Consider the following 22,460-nt stretch of genomic DNA (forward strand, 5'->3'; position numbering starts at 1 on the left):
ACAAGGACCTAAGCTCAGACATCCAGCATATATTTATAAAACCCAGATGCAACATCATACACATGTAAACTGGGCCAGCATGGTGGCACAGACCTTTAATCCCAGCACTTGGAAGACAGGGGCAGATGGATTTCTGGGAGTTCTAGACCAGCCTGGTCTACACAGGGGTTCCAGAGCTACAGAGAAGAGACCCAGTCTCAAAAACCAAACAAAAGAAGGTTCATGGGGTTTGCTTACGGCTCTATGCCAGTCAAGAAAAGACCCCATTCACAAAAGCAGATAGAAGAGCAACTGAAGAGGACCCCAACATCTGGGTGACACAGACACATGCATCTACTCAAAAGTATATACACGCACATGCACGCACACACACACACACACATACACACACACAAAAGCACATACTCACGAAAGCATGCATGCATGCATGCCCCAATCTCTGAGACACTGTTGCTACAAAGGCACTTCCAATGAAGCAGATCTAAGAAGGACAACTCCAGCACACATATGTTATAGATCAAACATGAAGGGTGTATAGTTTTATACACCCTGATTTCTTGCCCAATTCTCAGCGACAGCTGCATGAATGAATGTGTCCCTGGCCTTCAGAGAGTATGCTCACTTCACTTTTGCATCCTGATCTGTTTTCTCAGTAACTGACATATTTTGTCATCCATGTGTTGGGTCAGTTAACTCTTTGTCAAAGTCAAAGGCTATATTAGCTTAATAACAAACCATCCAATTAAAACAAATTACTCAAACAACAAACAACAATTTGCTCAAAAAGTGACCAGTGCAAAATATTTTTGTCAGTGTCATTTAACTCATTGTTTTGAAAAGGACTGGAATTTAACAACAATTCCTTGAAACATTTATTATTTAGAACAGTGGTTCTGGATCTCCCTAATGTCGTGACCCTTTAATGCATTTCCTCATGTTGTAGTGACCCCAATCATTAAATTATTTAACTGCTACTTTATAACTGTAATTTTGCTACTGCTATAAACCATAATGTAAATCTCTGATATGCAGGATATCTGATATGTGTGATATCAGGAGTCAGAATCCACAAGTTGAGAACCACTCATTTATCTGTCTTACGATACTATCTAGAGTTAATATGTGGTGATTATAGCTTTTTCCTACTTAAGAACTTATAAAATACAAAATTTAAAAAGTACTTAAAATACCAAAGGAAAAAAACAGTATGCTTAAAGTGGCCCAAAGCACAAGATAGTAAATGCTAGCAGTCAGTAGCTCATATGATTCCTCATTCTAGAAAACTTTGAAATCAAGACCTTTTTCCTGCTGCCATCAAACAGCCAAGTCAAAAGCAAGAGGTATGATTGTGCAAAGTCATGAATACTGTACAGAGCACACATCTCACAATCATATACTTTTTCAAAATCAAAACAACAGCATCATGGATGCCATGCTCAGCCTTAATGCATAGGCGAGGAGCATGGCCCTGCCCCAACTTAATGTGCCCGATTTTGTTGACTCCTCATGGGAGCCCTTACCTATGAGGAGTGGACTTGGGGTGGGCTGGGAGGGGTGGGAGAGAGAACTAGGGTTGGAATGTAAAATAAAATTTGAAAGAATAAATTAATTATAAAAAATAGCAATCATAAGCAGACATCAAAATAGAAACAAATTGTAGTTTTTTTAACTGACAGATAATACTGAATGTTTTTATTGTATATAACATATTTAAATAAGTGTACACACATTGTGAACTGATTAAATCAAAACTCCATGCTTATGATCTGTTGTGCAAGCAGTGACATCGACCCTCTTTTCCTCTTTACATCTCCAGAGCAGAGACCTGACATACTCATTCATTTCTGCCTTTCACAGATACATTTTATATGGAAATTTCGGGTTTTAATTAGGTTTTTCTAACAAAAATCAATAATTACTTTCATTCCAAAACATATCAAAGTAAAACAAAAATAGCTGAATGTAGTGATCATGAGCTAGATTCAATGCTACAATTTCATGAAAGGACACAATCCTGATTCATTTTAGTGACACTAAATAAAGGAGAAAATGCAGAGAATTGGTGTCCTACCCTCTCTCACCTTGCTTCTAAGACGATGTGAGGCAAGTCATTATATGTTTTCAGTTTTAGAGTCCAACACTAAGTATACACACAAATATAAATGGTAATTATCATTTGGTAGGTCTCATTTGTATAAGAAAAGTACCTCCAGTGCTTTCTCCAATATAGCCAGGCCTCTCTTTAACCAATGACTTAAATAGAGCATTTCACAGGAACAAAACATACATCTATGAATCGGGGTGCAGCAGAAATTAGTTCCTATGTGCCACTATTATTTCAATGGCTCACAGTCTTTGATCTTAAATTATTTCCTGACAGTTTCATTGATAGTAATTTATTCCTAAAGAATAGCAGAAATCAAGGTCCTATACAGACTGCTCGGGAACGCTACTACAATAAGCAAGCATTGTTTCAGATAGCTGAGCATCTCAGATAAACTGGAACATCTGCCAACAGACCACAGAAGGTTCCTACTAAGTCTCATAGAATGGCAAGAACAGGATTTCTCACTGTACCGCCTACTTCCAAAGGACACAGGCAGACACTGGGTAAGCTGATTAAGTGTTCAGGCCTAGTCTACAATATTAGGCAACAGCACCTTTGCCCTGGTTCCCTGTCACCTAATAAACATAGCAATGATAGCACACAGTCTTTGTGATCTACAAAAACTTGCACAAGCTGGAAACACTTCAACTTTGTTGAAGCTAACTAATCAAAGGTATGCATGTGACAGCAACTCCTGCGGGAAGCGCATATGGGCACAACTATTAAAGGAGAAATGGAAATGAGGGCAGTGGGTGTCTAATTTCCTCCAGGGATGGGCAGTGAAGAGGAAGAAACATATATAATAATTCTAGTTAAAAATACTCAAGAATAATATATAATTCCCACCCCATATAATTTCTCATTTTCCTGTATAGCTGAAATACAAGGAATAGGTAAAGAAAATTGGTAACAATGAAAATAAATGTCCTTCTGATGTTTGTGTTGAGATTAGAAAAATAACAATGAACATTTCTTTCATTTTTTTTCCTATTTTTCTTATTGGCTAAGAATGTATCTGCATCAACTATTGGATATGTGATTTGACAATATGGCCACAGTGTACAAAGAAAAGGAAAAGGCAAAGTATATGGTATAAACATAATAACATATTAAATACTCTAATAATTATAAGTACCTAATTATTTCTAAAATATTGTACAAGCATAGTCAATGTTAAAATCCATGTTACTACACAATCTACATGATCACTCTGAAGGAGTAATGGCATCATCATTCATCAACCTCCACCTATTATATTATGACTTTTAAAATTAGATCAGACACAATGCTATATACTTTAGACATTTAAGCTATTAATGTGGAAACATTGAGCTTACTTCCTGAGAAAAACTGATATAATTACCCACTAACTCTGGTAGATCCCCATATGCTACTGAAACCAACACAGATAAGTCTCAGATATAATGAACACTATCGTGAATTTTGAGATAAATGTCAGAACAATCAAAAGGTTAACAGCAACAAGATCGTTTTAGAACAATGGAAGAAATGAAGCCTTTTTCCTATAAAACGGAAGCAAAAGGAATAATAAACTTTAATGACAGTATACATAGAAGAAAATTAATTCTGTAACATTTCAAAAGAGCACTTTCCTTGATAATAAGCTTAATAGAAATCTGAAATGCATATGTAAACATTCTGTGGGTTATACAATACTTGTTCCCCTGATGGAAAATGGAAAAAGAACACTAGACAAAATAACAATCAGATGTCAGAGGAAATACATTTTTAATACAAAACATCACCATTAAATACATGAGTAAGAAATGTGAAAGGTAGTTATTTGGTGCACACAGACTCGCAACAACCCTTCCCCTCCCATCCATGCTACCTGTTGCTAATGCTTTATAAGAATTTTAATACAATCTTAGCATTTCTTACCATATAATTGAACAAAAATACAGCCAAAAGAAAGGACAAAAACAAAATAATATTTTACAAGGTGTGCAAAAGTGTATGTGTGTGCATGCATGTGTGTGCGCGCGTGCGTGCACGCATGCATGAGAAAAAGTGTTTCTGAGCATTCATGTTAATGTTGAAGATGGACAAGCAAGAATACCATTGCTAATTAAAGGCTTCCATTTGATTACAACATAGCCAAAGGAAATCCTGTTCATCTGTCTCACTTCATGACACCACATTAGTCAAGTCCCATGCTGCTAAAGCAGTAACTAAAGGCTATTAGTACTTCGCCTTTCCTTCACTTACAGCAGGTTTGTTTGTTTTATTTTATTGTTATTGTTGTTTTCCCATCTGACCTTGCTAGGTGTATGTGCACATACATATGCCTAGCACTTACCTACTATGTGTCAGACCTCTGTGCCTCATCCTGGGTGTGAAAAGATAACCCAGGTATGATTCCTCTCTACCCACAGCAAGCATGGACATAAAACTGCCTATCCATCCAGTTCATCTAATTTCCCCAGACCAAGGAAGACATATTGCATGTATATCCTTAACTTTAAAGTTCCAGGACCATCTTTGCTCTATGTTGCAACAAACCATCATGACTTGACTAGACTGAACATTCCAAATTCAAAAGTACAAAATCTGAAAGAATCTAAAAGCCACAACTGTTGAACACAGCAACATATCACGAGTGAAAAATTCCACATCAGACCTCATGAAATTTACAACCAAAACACAGTCAAACTAAATGCAAAATTACTTTCAGGTTCTACACATAAGTATATGTCATGAATGACTCCTGTGTTTGGACTTTGATCCTGTTCTCAAGGTACTTAATTATCTATATGCAACTACAAAAAAATCAACAACAACAACAACAACAAAAAAAAAGATGGATGGATGGACACTGTGTATATGGTTTTAACAAGTGAAAGGATTAGTAGTAGACTTGGGTCTCATCTGTGTCCTGCCCTGGGCACCATGCTTTACTCACAGCAATGCAACTAAACCATTAACTCTTCAAACTTGGTTCCAAAGGGAATATTCCATTCCTGTGGATCTGTGACAATATATACATACCTGAAATATCATCAACAGAGGCAGATAAGACATTTAAATTAAGTAGAGCAAAGTGAACTTTACATTTGCAACTGAGCACATGTTTTTTAGCAATTTTTAAAGACTTATTTTTATTTACAGTTACATGCATTGTGACAATATGCTGTAATATGTGTGGGTGCCTATGGAGGTGAGAAGGAGTTGGATCTCCTGGAGTTAAAGCTACAGACTGTCTGTGAGCAGCCTGATGTGGGTGATGTGAACTACAATAAGGTCCCCTGAAAGAGCAGCAAAATCTCTTAATCACTGAGCCATCTCTCCAGCCCTTTGACAGTGTTTCTTAAATGTAGGTAAGGAACAAACCATTTCACACCATATTTTAATTGTGGAACATGCAGCAGCCTATCAATAGCAACAACACACTAGCAACAGACACAATAAGTATGCAAGTATGCGGAGTAAGTATTAGAGACAAGTCAAAAGAAGCAGACCATAAGAGTACAGCACAGCTGGTAACCATACACACCTGGAATTGGAGCACAAAAGAAGGAAGGAGGGGGGAGGGGTGAAGGAGAGCGGGAGGAAGGAGAAAAGGAAAAAAGGGAGGGAGGGAAAAGGAAGAGGGGGAAGGAAGGAGGGAGGGAAGGAGAGAGGGAGAGGAAGAGGAGGAGAAGGAAGGGAAGAGCACAGTGGGGGCAGAGGAAGGACACATGGACAGGCAAGCAAGACAATATGCTGAAAGCCCTAAATGTAAACATACTTAATTCCCAGAGTGTGACCGGCAGGTGGGAATAATAAAAATCTGAGCATTTTAATAAACGATCTTTTTCCTGCGCCAAGATAAGACTTTCTCGAATACCATTTGTTAAGTAGCATAAACAAAGCACATTTAAAAACCTAAGTCCTTTAACTGGGAATTCCTTTCCACTTTTACCTTTTCCTCCAGTTGCTCCTTCAGACACTGGTACTTGTGCTTCAGTTTTTTGTTCTCGTTCTCATTCTGGGTTAATTCCTCTGTCAGTTTCTCACACTGGGATTTCAGCTTCTCTAGCTGACAGCGGTGGGCTTTAGCCAGGTTCTTATCTTCCAGGCTTTCGGCCTGATGTAAAGACAAGGAGAAAGGAGAATGGTGACCGGCCACAGCTGAATGACACCACACATAATCCACACTGTAGCATCTGGGGGGGTGGGGGGGACGACACGCCGCAAGAGTTTAGTGCTCTTGTTCATACACAGACACCGAGTACAAAGCAAATGTTCTTTGCATGGATTCAGTACACCTCAAACATGTACTAAGTGACAGGTTCCACAATAAGGTGCTGAAGATGACAGATTTGAGCCATAAAAGCGCCTGAGAAAACAGTCAAGGTTGGTGTCAATGAAGCAGAAAGCTGAGCGAGGATGGCATTACTAGAGAAGATCCCCAAAGGGACACTTCAAGATGATGCTTTCCACTGGCCCGTCTCCTTGTCTACAATAGGGCTTAACTTTCTCATGCTTCTTACGTTCTGGAATTTAGGAAAACATTCACATACTTCTCATATAATATAATACTGATACTCTCATGGGACATAAAATGAATGAGCTGCCCATGTCCATTAGTATAATAAAGTCCATTCTGATCTACCTTTACTTCAGTATAACAAAATTCAACATTTTTTCATTCACTTATTTTTGAGATTATAACTTAATTATGTTTCTCCCTTCCCTTTCCTCTCTCAAAACCTCCCAAAATACCTCTCTCCACTCTAAGTCAAATCATGGCCTTGTTTACTAATTATTATTGCATGCATGTATATATTTGTATATACATTTATATATTCCTAAATCTAACCTGTTGAGGCCATGTAATATCACTTGCATGTGTGTTCTCAGAGCTCAAAGTCTGGGTGAACAAGAACTGATATCATCCTCCCTGGGGAGGACCACCCCTCCTGCCCCCACCTTCATTCCATTGCCTGAGGTTCGTTGTGTACAGTTGAGGCTTTGGGGCTTTCCTCCATCCTGTCTGACATGTTCTTTAGTGCCATCCTTTTTTGGCTCACTCTGAGTGGTCATCAAACCCAACTTTTAAAAAATATATATTAGGACCCTAAAAGTAGCACACTCATAGGCACAAGCACTCGTATGTACACACACACACACACACACACACACAGAGAGAGAGAGAGAGAGAGAGAGAGAGAGAGAGAGAGAGAGAATCTTAAAGTTTATATGGAAACACAAAGACCAAAGAGAGGTAAAAACAATCTTGAATAAGAAGAGTTGGTAGAAGTATCACCGTACATGACTTCAAGTGTCAGCAAAAATTGTACCCCCCTCTGTCTTCTCAATACCATGAGCAGGAAGGTACTGTTACTCACTATTCACTCCTGTTTTGAAACTCAAGCTGTAAGAAACTAGTAACTTCAAGCTGATCCTACATTCCAAACAGCTGGACAAAACAGCCCTACAGACTACAGCTAGGATATCTGAATCTTCTTCGAATCCCCCAAGACAGCGCCCCTTACCAGCAGGAAGTAGTTTGGAAAGAACGACGCCCAAATTCTCAAATATTGTGTATAAATGTTTGTTTTCATTTAATTGGACTTTGTTATATAAAATTAAATAAAAATAATAATAAAAAAAAGAAACTAGTAACTTATGCAGGTATATTGTAAATAGAAGCAGACAGAAGACCTGGACCCAGGACTTCTTCCTAACATCCGCCTTACCAGGAATACTGCCATAAAGTTTTAAAAACACCTGAATACAAGCATCAGTAGTAACTTGACACACCTATTGGCCACTTAACAGTTGACAAGCAATTTCATATAATCTGGTTAAAATGTGTGTTTTTAACACCCAACGTGTGTGTGTGTGTGTGTGTGTGTGTGTGTGTGTGTGTGTATGTGTGTTTCTTTTCCTTTGTGGTTGGTACAGGGATGAGCGGAACACACATGCACACTAAACAAGCATTCTCTCTGCCTGAGCTACAAGGCAGCAATGCCTCCATTATTATGTCTAGTACCCATGACTAATTAGGTATGTAGGAATACAATCATTGGAAATAACTTCCTGAAAGAAGTTTTGAGAGTTTTAAACAAAATCTATATTTCATTTCCTCCACAAAATTCAGTTAAGATCTGATGCCACTTTGACTTAACAAAGGAATTGATTTTTTTTTTCTTTAACGAGCAATCCTGTATTCACAGCCCCAAAATAAATTTACAAAATAAAGTCTCTCATCAGGAAAATTGCTCAATTACAATTTTAAGTTTCAGTAGACTGCTTTTTACTTCGCTTTATGTCCTATAAAAAAGTACAGGTGAAAGGAAACTTCTTCTGGAGGTAAGAGCCTGCTCCCAGGCCCTCAGGAGACAACCCTGCTGTTTTCCATCCCACCCCACCCCTGCCCAGTCATGCCTCATTTAAAAGCAGTGAAGACCTAGACACATATACCACTGAACTTGCCAAATTCTATGGTAGAGGTTTTTTTCCTCCACACAGAGCCTATTTTTTAAAAGATACCAGTTCCTAATTCCCCAGATGCTTTACCTGTTTGATGCTATTTTTTTACATCTGGTTTTCATTTGAGGATTTGTAAAGTCATGTGCTCACAAAAACCTAGTGGTATAAAAGCATTTCTTCTTCCTGTTTTTGTGGTAAAACATTAAAAGGGATATTGCTTTACAAATAGCACAGAGCCAGCAATGGCAAAAACATATCCTTCAGCTTCAGGCTGTAGTAGAAGGCTCCAGAAAATGACTTTATAGAAATGAGGTAGCAACCTAATATTCCGGAAATGTTAGCATCATCAAGACTGTGCCATAAATATTTTAAATTTAAAACTAGGTTTGAGGATGGTGACTGATGGTGATAGGGTGAGGTGTACAGAGACTAACTATGGGTGTTGCAGCAGAATTATCACCCTCTCAAAAAAGTACTACATTATATGAGTTTAAAGGGCACATAAACCTAAAATCACAGTACTGGTGGCCCAAAGCTCTCGTGTGTATCATACAAGACAGGCAATCTGTGAGAACTTCCGCTATCAACTCATTTTACTGAATATAAACAGGTACATAAGTAGAGTGGCATTGATAAAATAAGATGAGGTAGGGCTGTTCCCTCGGGGTAACTGATATGGTTTAAATTAGGCAAGTGCTGGGCCCTCAGGCTCTGGATCTCAAGCTCCTGAAGCACCACATTACACAACAGCACAACGCCCTGCTCAGATCTCAGGGTGGGACACTTTGAAAAAGTCCAAAGGATTCTGAAAATCCAGAGGGATTGTACAATGTGACAGATTTCTCCAGGCTTTTTGATCATGCCTCCATAAACAATTCCAAAGCACTTCCTAACAAAGGGGAAGGAAATCATCTTTTCATGTTCGTTCCAAGGAGAAATTCAAACTACAATGATCCCAGAGCGTGACAGGAACAAATTCCATGACTTGCACCTTTTCAAGCATTTTAATCCAACATTCCCTGAGCAAACAACCCTCTGCATGAAACCTGGAGCTAGGCCCCACGGGGAGATGGAAAGATGGCTGTGATGTGATGACCATCTGCCTGGAGACTGGCAAACACCCAAGGCTGCCTCACTGCATTGTGCCAAAGGAACCAACCAACAGCTACCGAAGCACCAGAGGGTGGAATCCTGGCCTCGGATGAGGTGCAGGCCATCTCGGCAGGTTTTCCGAATTGAGCAAAACTTTTCCTGCTGCAGATGGGAAGACCATCCACGAGGCATGCAGAGAGCACAAAAGCAAACCATACACATCAGGGAAGTGGGGCAAACGAGGGCATACTGGCCGGAGATGGCAAAGAATCAATGAACGCTGTGTTGAGCAGGAAATGAAATTCAAATACCTGTTTTCAGAGAGGAAATTAGGCTGGGATCTGAAAGAAGAAGGGGAAAAGTTAGGAGTGGAAAGAGGAAGTAGAGAAGCCCACTGGGAAGTGGGGGGGGGCGTATCAGAATTATATTCTGTGTCTTTTTTGTCAATAACACGGGATACTGGGATATACCCATACCCTGTCAAGGAGGTTATACTTCCAGCTTTATCCTAACTCAAGCCAGAAGATCTAAATGTATGAATGATGTTTTTTTTTTTTCCTTAACTTTTATTCTTCATTCATACATTCATCCCAATGGCAGCTGGCCTCCCTACAGTCCTCCCAGAGCCTGCCCCCAAATCAACTCCTCCTGTTTCCCTTCAAGAAGAGGAGGAGAAAGAGGAGCAGCCTTCACAGACTATCAACCAAACATGGCATAACAAGTTACAATAGAAGTGGGCACAAACCTCACATCACAGCTGGATATATCAACCCAGCAAGAGGAAAAGGGTCCCAGGAGCAGCCAAGGGTTAGAGACACCTGTATTCACACTGTTAGGAGTCCCACAAGAACATCAAGCTACACAATCATAAGGTGTATGCAAAGGACCCAGGTCAGACCCACACAGGGCTGTTGCTTCAGTCTCTGTGAGCCCCTAAGAGCCCTACTTAGTAGATTTTGTGGGCCTTGATCTCCTGGTATTCTTCAACCCTCTGGGCCCTACAAGCCCACCTCTCCTCTAGGTTCCCCCAGCTCCATCGAGTGTTTGGCTGTGGGTCTCTGCATCCACTCCCATCCCTTGCTTCATGACTGCCCTCTGATGGCAACTGGACTAGGCACTGATCTATGACTTTGTTGTTGTTTTTGCCAGTCATGTTTGGTTCTATTCTGGGTTCTTTAGCTAGATTTCCTGTGCTGTCAGCATATTCTAAGTTCACAAATAGTGACATTATTCACTCATCCACCAAACTTATTATCCAGTTGATTTTTATTCTAAATCTTTCCCAGAAGAGCCAAATAACAACTCAGGTGGTTGGCTACATGGGTTCAAATCATGTCTTTACCTTTCTCCAGGCATGTTACTGGTATGCCTTAACACTTATGTCTCAATTTACTTGTGAGTGAGAAATCAATGCACACTGTTGTCAGAGATGACAGATTCAACTATTAGCTTAAACAAAGTCCAACAGCTAAACTGACACAAAATGCTCAAAAATATTTTCTAACAGTATTTTTGTAGTAGCCACTCAATCAGATGTAATATGAGCTCTTCTTGATAATCCTAATTCTAGTTTTATTCATGTCCTCATCATTCTAAAGGGCTGTTGTACCTTATTTAATAAATATTAAAATATATGTTCTTTTTTTAAATATTCCCAGCTCCCATTTGGGATGTTAACTTATGTGACAGCATATCACAGTTCCTCATGTAGGAGACAATATTTTTTTCTTAGTAGCATGCAACAATAGTGCACTGTGGTGTCAAGGACTACTAATAAAACCACACCTGTTTGTCTATCCTTCATTCTGATCTGCCACATCAGTTAATGGTCCTAAGGTAGCTACTCACAGAAGGCAAGACAAAACTGAGAAGGAACCTACAAAAGATTATTCTACCTGTGTTAGCTACTCAATAGCATGTTCTCTTAATCTTAACCAATGCTACATTAGTAGTTGCATTGCAAGAACTTCTGAAGAAAAATGATTGTGAAACTTTTATCTATTTTATTTTATATATTATATTATATATTATAAAATATATAATATTTTTATATTTATCTATTCCTTCAACTACTAACATGTGTAAGGTATCAGAAACAATCTGAGGCTCAGATCAGACAGCTAAAACAATTCCAACTTTTCATAAGTTTTGCTCTGACTATGGGAAATTAAAAACATACATAAGGAATATGGAACCTATACCATTTAAGTATGATAGAGAAAAAGCAAAGTAAGGAGATGGATAAATTTAACACACCTGACAACCATGCGGTATCAATGACTTCTACACATGGTGACCATGCTCATTTCCACAAATGCAAGAAATCTTAATTAGGAATTTACCCAGGCAGCACTGATTTAAAACAGAAAAAGGAAATCACAGAGGCCTTGGGTCCCCACAACCTATAGGCTGTGTAGCTTTAGTTATGATACAAATAAGGCCTGTGGCTACAGCTTTTGTGGCCTTGACAAGTCTTTGCCTTTGTAGTTTAGGAGGTCATAAATATTGAATGAGGGCATGTCTCAGGTCTAGGACTTATTGCCACCTCTACCTTTTCTGAACTCCCAAAATAGCTAAATGTTCTCTTTAAAGGGCTCCAATGCTCTGAAATAGATGTTCCCAGGTGGCTGCTATAATTCATTTCAACCTGGCCAAACAGGCATGAATAAACCTCTTTATTGTTGGTTTTATCTTTCCTGCAATGCTTGGGAATACAGAATGATCTCTAAAAGTTTATGCATTATTAACTTCATGAGCCACCAGAAAAAAAAACTCTGTCAGTATCATCAAGAAAATTGAGCACAGGTACCTTCAGTGTCCTGATATGATTCTCTGCTTCGTTCTTTTCTTTCTTAAAGTGCTTCATCAGCTCTTGGATATTCTGTTCATGCTTCGTCTTCACACTGTGCAATGATGATGTGAGATCATCCAGCTCCCTCTGGTGAACATCTCGTTCTAACTTTAACTGTGTGATAATGGTAGCCGTTTCTTCCTCTTTAGACTTTGCCTGGGCCATCATTTCAGACAGGTCCTTGAGTACAGCTTTCTTGGCTCTCTCTTCTTCGGCCAGTTTATTGGCGAGATCCGCTCGGATGGCACTCAAGTCCTTGATGGACTCTTGCATCTCAAGAAGTTTGACTTTGTCCTGGGCCTGGCTCGTCTTTAGCGCTGCAATTTCTTCCTCCAGGTGAGTTTTCTCAGCTTTGATCTGGCTTTGCATCTTGTTCTGTCTTTTCAATTCACTTTCCAGTCGATGGATGGTATCCAGGGAATTCTTGACCTCCAGTTCAAGTTCAGCTTGGTGAGACTGAAGGTCATTGAGTGTCTTCTCCTTACAGTGAAGCTCCTCCTCCTGCTCGGCACGCTTGCTCAAGACATCATTCAGTTCCTTCCTGAGATTCTCTATCTGTTGTAACGATGCATAAAGCTGGCTTTTCAATTCATCCTTCTCTTTTATAATCTAGTAGGGTTCAAATACAAAATTAAAAAAAAAATATTTAACGTGGCTCCTCCAAGTAGCAAAACAAAACTTAATCCATAAGGAGAAGAAAATTTCACTAAAACATATTTTTCCTATTTTAATGAAATAATTTTAGGCTGGAAATAGGCTAAGCATGTAATCATTATATAGCTACATAAAATCAAATATTATATTACCACACTGGCATGAACATGTATTTCAGATACCTATTGTCAAAATGTACTAATCCATAATGATCAACAATTACTTAAATATAAGAAAATCAAGCAAAGAAATGAAGGAAGAAAAACAAAAAACTTCTGCTGTCACTTACTAGATACTGAAATATTAAAAACATTGCTTAAAACAACAGTAATGTATACTCCAGTGAGACGCTCAAAAAGAAGAGGTAAGTGATAACATGAGGAACCTAGACAACATCTAATAAAAGTTATGATAAATGATATGCATCACCTGTGATAACTAATTGGCTAATACCAATGTCTGAGAAGAAACACAGCAAGAAACCGGGAGATCCCACAAAGATGAACATAAGCTCTGGAAGACATGGGAAGGTACTCAAGAGAAATACATCCCCTGGAGCATAAGTGCTGCAAACTGGGTGGCAGAGGCCAAGAACCAACCACCCCAGCGTCTGATTCTCAGCACACTCATTTCAAGCGACAACAACAGCCAGTGGACACAAAGCTGCTTCCACCACACACTGAGCATGAGCAGTACCAATGCTCAGCGCGCCCTCCTTGCTATGATTTTGTCGTTTCAATTGTTTTTTCCTTTTACTTTTAACTGAGAAAAAATGCTGCATGTATTTAGGAGATGCAATAGACAAATATTGAGGTTTCTTTCAGAATCTGAAAGGTCAGTTTGAAGCAGTTACCTAGATTTTATACAGCTCCATAAAAGTCGCATACATATACATATGTACAAATGAAGAGTTAAAACTGTCAAGAGTGACAAAGGAGATCAAAACAAACAGGGAGGAGTAAGAAACAGAGGGTGGGGGCTATGAGGGAAAATGTATTCAACACACTATACATATATACACATAAATGAAAGAAAAGGGAAAAAAGAAAGAAAGGGGGACTGACTAAGCTGTCGACCTTTGGCTGAGAAAACTCAATTTGCTTATCAGTTCAGCCATAAATAGGCCCATAGGCTTAAATTGGTTAATCTTTTATCTTCAAAGAAAAAAATAGTTTATGTTATGACTAGATGCTAGTACCATGTTCTTGGACTTCCCAGCCTCCAGAACTGTGAGGAGCCCAATAAAATTCTACTGTTTATTCTTAGCCTGTGGCCTTCTGTTATAACAGGTAATAGCCTCACATAAGCTGTAATAACAAGCCCAGTTCCAGAAATTAGAGAAAGACAACTTTTTAAGGGAATCATTTATTTAGCCCACTAAAGAAGATGAAAATACCCTGTAAGGGTAATGTGGCAAGATTCTTGCCATGAGCCAAGACACTTTCAGGTAGAAATGAAGGCTGAAGTCTCACCACAAACTTCTAGCTGGTAGAACATTCTCCTGAAGTTGGTTTAAGCAACAAGAATCTTTCTTTTCATCACAATATAACAGGTCCCAAAACACAATGATTCAGTAACGGTTCTTTGAATCCTAGACTCTGCTACTTTATAATTCTCTAGAGTTTGCCATCTTCCCAGTGTTCCAAAATCATTTCAATTCACATGAGAAAAGATAGTCCAAGTTGGAGAGTTACAGCATACTAGTCAGTTCTGAAATTTTCTTCGGTAATACAGATACTGAAAACCAACTAATATTCATATATTTGCTTCTGGGTGGTTCAGTGTGGTTTTGTTTGTTTGTTTTTGTTTTAAGTGAATTAAAGAACTGATAGATCCCAGACTGAGCTTCTGGAACTGAACAAAGAATAATCTGACTTGTAGGAGAATGACTTGAAGATCTCTGTAAAGTAGGACAACAGTCAAGTGTGAGAATCAGATGTTAATGAGACCCTGACAAACTCTAAACAATGACAACAAGAATCACTTTTAAGATATAGGAGGGAGACAGGTGCCCAACCCCTTGAGAGATTTAACAAAATAACTGGGGTTCAGGGGAGAGAAGCTGTGAGGAATAAGAATGAAAAAGGAATGTTCTAGCTAGGCAAGCACAAAACTTTGGTTGGAGCAGAAAAAAGAACAACTCAAAGGCCTCACACCAATGTCCATATATCACCATTTTAAATTTACTAAAAGGCTCATGAGGGAGGATTTAATGTTATTCACCATTTGAAAACAATGCAGGAAATGTCAGTGAATCTCATGGGCTGCAGCACACACTCAAAAAGTGGAACACGTTAGCAATGAGCCTTCTTACCTTAAACTATTAAAACAGTTCCGATCTCGCCAGGCAGGATATAACATCTCAGCAGGGGAGAAATTCATAGATGGGAGAGATGGCAAATGAAGATTCTTAGAGTCAAACAACATCAAGTAAAAAGCTCAATACACAAGCAAGCCGAAAATTCTGCCAACTCAGCAGGAGAAAGACAAGAAAGGCAGGGAATACTAGCCACACTAATAACAGTACAGGAAAGCTTGAGGAAAACTAGGAACACACACACTACTACTAACAGACTTCTAATTCTTTCTCTTTCTCTTTACTTGTCAAAGCACATCTGAAAACCAAGGATTTCCAACAGCACTTAGAAAGAGAACGTGACACTAAACTACCCTAACTGACAGCCACATCATAGGAGAGATGCACTGCCATCTGCCTGCGTGTTCATCTGGGCACAACTCAGGTGCATCATGGACCCCAGCCTTGATTATGTCCTCTCCCTGAAGGGACGGGAGTGTCCTGGCCTTTTTTGCTCCTTAATGCCAATTCTCTGTGATTATATGATTTTGAGTAAAATTGCCTCCCCTTTAGTAAGCAAAATGGTTTTGGGTCACGGAACCAAGATTCCATACAATGTACCTTAGAAGAAGAGAAGAAATTGAGGGGATTTAAAGAGAAAAGAAGCATTTTTAAGTGGCAAATCTTGAAGCAGAATTTAAATTATGCTACAAAGAGAAACAGACTAGGCATAGAATCATTTTACAAACAGAAAAACTTTACCATTTGACCACACAAAACAAATCAACAAAGCTACAAAGTTATCTATTAAATAATTCATTATTCTTTAAACCACAAGATGTTTGTTATATTTGTATCATTTTTACTTTAAAATACACTTTCAAATATACCCAAAAGTCATTTTATGAAACTAATTAGCACAAAACGGGTAGACTATATTATACCTTAAGGTGTCTTTGTGTTTTTTATTAAAAATTAAATATTGAGTAAATATTCTTTATAGGCAATATTCAGTAAGCTGTCTCTCTCTCTCTCTCTCTAATATGTTACTGGGAATAGGAATTGAATCCAGGACACTGAATATGCCCAGTGTGCACTGTACCACTGACCTATGACCCCAGCCCAACATTAGGATGTCATCCTCTGTCACGCGCCACCTTATTTAAGGAGCGGGTCTCTCTCACTGACGCTAGAGCTTGGTTGTTTTGGCTGATCCCACCCACCAGGAAGCCCCTCAGATGCACCTGTCCCTCATTACCAGGCCTGGGATCACAGATGTGCACCTCTGTAACTAGCTTTTACATGGGTTCTCGAGACCCAGTCACCGGTCCTCATACCTGAACGGCAAGTATGAGGCATCATCCTAGCCGCTAGATACTTGTAAGTTTTCCAAAAACTCATCATCACATATTTGTACATCACAGATTTACTGGACACTTGGAGCCTTGGTGAAACATTTCTAATCCCTTCTCCCTTGATTAATCATTGCTTGAACCTCAACATGTCGCATTAATTTTTAAGGTTTTTAAAGGATAAATTACAATGCCTACTGTGATAATTGTAATCCTACCCTAACTGCAGCAATCACTTTAAAACTACTTCTCTGCTTATCATCAGTAATGATCACTGATAAAAAATAATAATAATTTTATCAGGAATATTCTGGTAAATGATGTTTAAATAATTTTTAGTACTCTGAAAACTCAACCTAGTAAGTGCTCGGCACCATAAATTGGGATACTGCCTTGTGACATAGACCCTGCTAAATTCCTCTAATGAAATAAGATTCCCCAGATAGTTCCCAGTCAATCAACAGCAACTCTGCTCTCTGGCTGCGTTCCCTTACAGGCATGTTCACAGAACCAGTGGCCAGGCCAGACTGGCAATACTGTAATCAAAGTAAAGAAATTTTCTAGATCAAATTAATTTAAATTTGAGTTCAAAAGCTTTAGGACTGTGTGTCAGATGAGTTCAACAGAAAGCACATGACAGTGAGCACAGGCTTCCCGGATCTTAAATCTGGAGAACGAATATTTAAAAGGTAAAGCATCACAGTCATGACATTTGACCCAAATTCAGTATCTGCTATTGTAAGTAATGTCAACTGATCCTATAAATATAACTGTCCGGAATTTTCCTTTTCTGAGCCTATTGTTATTATTTCCAAAGAGAGTCTACTTAACCAAATGATTGTTCTGAACTATTCTGAGTCCCTGACAAACGACAAAGCATATATGGTAACCGCAGATCAAACGTGGACCAAAATCAACCATGACTTTGCTTTTATTCTTTTTAACATCTGTGTTTAGTTCAAACCAAAGATATAGTTGAAAATCAACACAGGAGCATCAAGTCTACTTAAAGTTACTGATTGTGCCAGAGGCAAGATAATGTGAAAACATAGCAATATTAGTGCAAGGTTTTATGTTGCTGTTAGGAGAGCATAAAAGAGTCATAAGGAGCCTTGTGGTCTGAAGGTACTGCTCTGCCAATGACACTGTCAATATCACCCATTTAGATCGGCCTACTATAGCACCACTCAGAATAACTCATTAGTCACTACTTCAGCTTTAACACTCCTTTCTACCCCTAGCCTTCAATCAAAATACTCAAACAAAAGAGACTGGAGAACACATGCAGTACAGGGAGAGCCATAATGCTAAGGAAGACTAAATGACATTTCCTCTGGAAAGTTAGAATATTGAAAAATAACTCGAATTAGGGCACTCATAAGCTAAACTGAGACAGAAGGAAAAAGAGCCCTCAATTCTGAAAAGCCGCCAAATATTAAAATATTTTAGAACATCTGAAAAACCCAAACACTAAATAATGTTTTCCCTTCAACTAGACAACATTAACGGCTTTTTGTTTGAGGGCATATCAGTAGGTACAGACACAGTATGGTCCTCAGGTGTGTGTTCAAAAGATGGACGATAAAAGACTTAGGAACCTGTCTCTTCTACCTGGTTGTTCTTATCGGTCAGCTGGTCCAGGGTTTCAGCTTGTTTCTCCAGCGCCCGCTCCAGCTTCTTATGCTTCAGCTTCCACTGGCGGATGGAGTCCTGCGCCTTTGTTTTCAGGTCCTCTCTCCTCTTCTCGGCCTCCTCTCGCAGGGCTTCTGACCTCTGGAACTCACTAAGGTAGTGTTCAGCCTGCTTGGTTGCATCTTCTGCATGGTGACTCAGCTCTGAGATCTGGAGGTCAGTACGCTTACGATCGGCCTCACAGGAATCAAAGTGATTCTGGATCTCCTTGAGTTGATCCAACATCTGCAGTTGCTGTTTTTCCCTGCTCTCCAAGTCTCGTGTTAGAGTCTAGAATTAACCACATGGAACATTACGATTACATTCTTGTCAAGGTTGGGTGTTCACCATGCAAACCAAGACACTCTCCCGTCAATAAGACAAAAGCCATCGCCACCCAATGTCATTTGCTATAAATCTAGAATGTATTTAGTAGTCAAATTAACTGGGGATAAACTGCTACCTCACTTTCACACTACATCTTTGTAACTGTCACAAAATTAGGAGGCAGTGCTATGAAAAAGGTGTTATTTTAGTAAAAGCCTACCTACTGCTTTGTTCAACTGAAATAGTCAGTGATTTAAAATGTGTCCGATTACTAGACAACTCTTAGAAGCAATTATGTACCATTTCACTCTCTGGCAGCACATGAAATTTATTATAATAAAACAATAAATCAGCGACAATAACTTGAGCACTGATGATGGAAGCACCATGTTGATATCTCTGTGTTAAAAAGTTTCTTTCAAAGGTTCCCTGTGAAGTGGTTACAGTTCTTTCCAGCTACAGTAATACAAGTCTAAACAGTTCTTCCATGCAGTTATCAACTACTGCAGTACTCAGTTTTAAATAAACTTTAAATTTATTCAAAACATTTACTTAACCAAGGCAAGTATCTAGCTTTTCTCAAACAGGGTAGGGTGGGTCATTTTTACATTTGGAAGTTTACACTAAATCATGATGACTAATACATATTTAATATGAGGGTAATTAAATATCAAATGAAAAAGTGAAGCTTCCAGTACTGGGGTTCAGTTAATCTAATTGAGTTGTTGGCCAAAGGGGTCACATGGGAGCCACCAAACAGCCTAGGCTGTTAATAAGACTATCAGTCGCTCTCCTCAAACTGACATCAATGCCCCATTGCTGAAGACAACACCTGCAAAACTCATTGAACACAGAGAAGGTGAGCTGGTGCTTATATAGAGCCTTCACCCCTGCCTACCGTGACCTTTGGTACAGAACTATACTCTGTGTGCTAACAAAAGAGGAACCTAAACACCAATCTAACCACAAATCCTTTGATTAGCAATGAAGTCTGGCCTGCAAGATAAACTAGGGCAATAGTGGCACAAAGCTTGTGGGAATAACCAACCAATTTCTGATCTGACTTGAGGCTCACTCTGTAAGATGTAACCCATATCTGACACTGCTTGATCGACCAAGACTTGAAACTAGATAGGCCAGGGACCTAGAGTAAAACCAAATACTACTACCCTAAAAATAATAAATAAATAAAGTGGTGAGATGACTTCTAATGGCATTCTGCTATACTCATAGTCCAGTGCCTTGCTCAGCTATCATCAGAGATGCTTCTTTCTGAAACAAATAGAAAGAACTACAGAGACCCACAGCCAGATTACAGGGTTACAGATCTTGGAACACTCAGCCCTAAATAGGATGTCTCTATCAAACCCCAACCCTCAGGGCTCAGGAACCCTGCAGAAGAAGAGGCAGAAAGACTGGAGCCACAGAAGACACAGAAGACACAGTACATCATGAAAACAAGGCTTTCTAAATCAACATGAGCAAAGGTCTTATGAATTCACAGAAACTGAGACAGTATGCACAGGGCCTGCACAGGCCTGCACAAGTCTGCACCAAAGTCCTTTGTGTATATGTTCCAATTTAGTGTTTTTATGAGTTCCTGAGTGTGCAAACAAGTGTGTCTCTAATTCTTGTGCCTTCTCTTGGGCTCTTTTCCTTGTTTGTTTCATCCAGTTCCGATAGGTTAGTTTTTGATTTATCTCATTATATTTCATTTTATTTTATTATCAGCCTCTTTTCTAATGAGAGACAAAGGAGGGGTTAATCCAGATGGGAGGGAAGTTGTGGAGAAACTGGGAGGAGTAGAGAGAAGGAAAACCATATCAGGATATATTATCTGAGAAAAAGAAAACTTTTTTCAATATAAGTGAAAAGTCAGTTTCCCATTATAACAAAAATTCCTTTTTGAACAAATAGCCATGCCTTGAAAACAAGGTTCATTTTCAGAGCAACAGGTTTGCATTTGCTCAGTTCGCCAAGTTCAAGGCAGCCTGGAAGACATGAGTCACGCCTTTGTCTGCCCAAATCAAACAGTAAAATGAGAACTGTGCACTTGTTTGCATGGAAAATTCTAAGCTGAGATCAGAAAACACTAGTGATTTGTGGTTTGCCATTTTCCCTTATTCTAAAAGCTTTACCAGTATTCTAGAAATCAACATTATAAATGAGCAACAACCACATGATTCCACGTTTGATAACAACAAAAGGGAACTTTGTTGTTTCTTTCTTGTTTCTTTTGGCAACAAGTAACTTAAAAGGAGCCCAATTACAACCACCCTGTGTCAGACACCTGGCTTCTAGATACAGTGTCAACACCAAAGAAACCAACAATTTAGTTGGAAAGGCACTAGACATAGTCTGATTTCAGGGCCCCTGTTTGCCAACCTTTACTAAACCACCCGGTCCTCGAAGGACCCTAACTGCAATACATCTTTAGTTATCAATTGCACAGTTCCATCTTCGTGTAGAACTGTCCTCTTTAAGGCAGGGTCTTCCTTGCACTCCCCTAGTCCCTAGGTAAATGCTAACTACCAATCTTCCCAGTTCCTCAACTCCCTTCTTCTTTGCTATACCTCATCTCTGTCAAGGATAGGACCTCTCCCTTGGCATCCTTTGTGTGAACTTTCAAACCTAGGTTTCTAACCTCCATATTCTTTCACTTTCATCATTTTCTTGCTGACATCTCACTCTTTCTAAACTGTTCATCAGTTAAATCACCAGCTGTGGATGAACTAGAGAGTTTGCTAATGGGGGGGGGGGGGGAAATCACACAGGCATATCAGTCAATTCAATCACAAATGAAGAACCACCCATGAACACACAGAAAACTGTCCATACTACCATCCAATTTATACAATGGTCATTCCAAACTATCTCATTTACTATCTTTCACCCACTTTTGTCATACAAATCAGCTCTTCCTTCATAGGCTAAATTGAGCCAGTGAAGGCAGGACACCATCAAAATAATCTTCCTGTACAATTCTGAACCTTACCAATGAGTAATCTGTCTTCTTCTCTGACCTCTGTAGGCCTCTGTCATCAGTATACTAATAAGCCTGGAATGCTATTTCCTGGAGGCCTCTGTATATTTAGAAGACACAGAATTGTCTCAGCCCCTGTAGCATGTCATTCTTGGCATTTATTACATTTAAATGTTATCAAAGAAGACAGTAAAAAAACACAGAAACCCCATCTAAGGACTCCTCACACATTATCAAAAAGTCAACAGATCTTCCAAATAAATCTAAAACTTTACATAACTCAATGCCGTTTCTATTCTCATTCTTCAAGAGGGAGAAAATACTGATGTGTACTTATGTGCAATACCTCAGGTGTGGTGTGATCTTGAAGGATATAGAGGACTCAACACATTCAAGTCAGACTTATGAAAAGAATCAGTAAGATGAAAAGATATTAAGAAAAATCAGCAAAGGAAAGGGGAATGGAGGCTGAAGCCCACAGAAAATAGAAATGAGGATTCAGTTATCTCTGCCAGTGGAGTTACATGTGAAATGCACAATCCCTCTAGCTGTGAATTAAAAGTACTTGTAAAACGTCATCAATTAGGAAACTCATTAGAAGCTTCAACAATGGGCTGTAACTTTGGGATGGTCACATAAGCACCATATGCCTAACAGATATCAAAACTCAAACTAGAATATAAAAACAA

General features: G+C 39.1%; 1 protein-coding gene across 3 annotated transcripts in view; it reads right to left on the reverse strand.

The window, feature by feature from the left end:
* The window catches only part of Cep128 (centrosomal protein 128), a 319,467-nt gene that overhangs the window by 201,797 nt on the left and 95,210 nt on the right, over positions 1 to 22,460 (reverse strand). For all 3 annotated transcript variants that reach the window (XM_051196144.1, XM_051196145.1, XM_051196146.1), the window contains 3 exons: positions 18,402 to 18,752; positions 12,447 to 13,097; positions 6,030 to 6,194 (listed from right to left, as the gene is read on the reverse strand). In XM_051196144.1, coding sequence (XP_051052101.1) covers positions 6,030 to 6,194; positions 12,447 to 13,097; positions 18,402 to 18,752 — 1,167 coding nt within the window. The remainder of the gene's footprint in view (positions 1 to 6,029; positions 6,195 to 12,446; positions 13,098 to 18,401; positions 18,753 to 22,460) is intronic.

The sequence above is a fragment of the Phodopus roborovskii genome, unplaced genomic scaffold (genome assembly GCF_943737965.1).
Source record: "Phodopus roborovskii unplaced genomic scaffold, PHOROB, whole genome shotgun sequence".
Classification (NCBI taxonomy): Eukaryota; Metazoa; Chordata; class Mammalia; order Rodentia; family Cricetidae; genus Phodopus; species Phodopus roborovskii.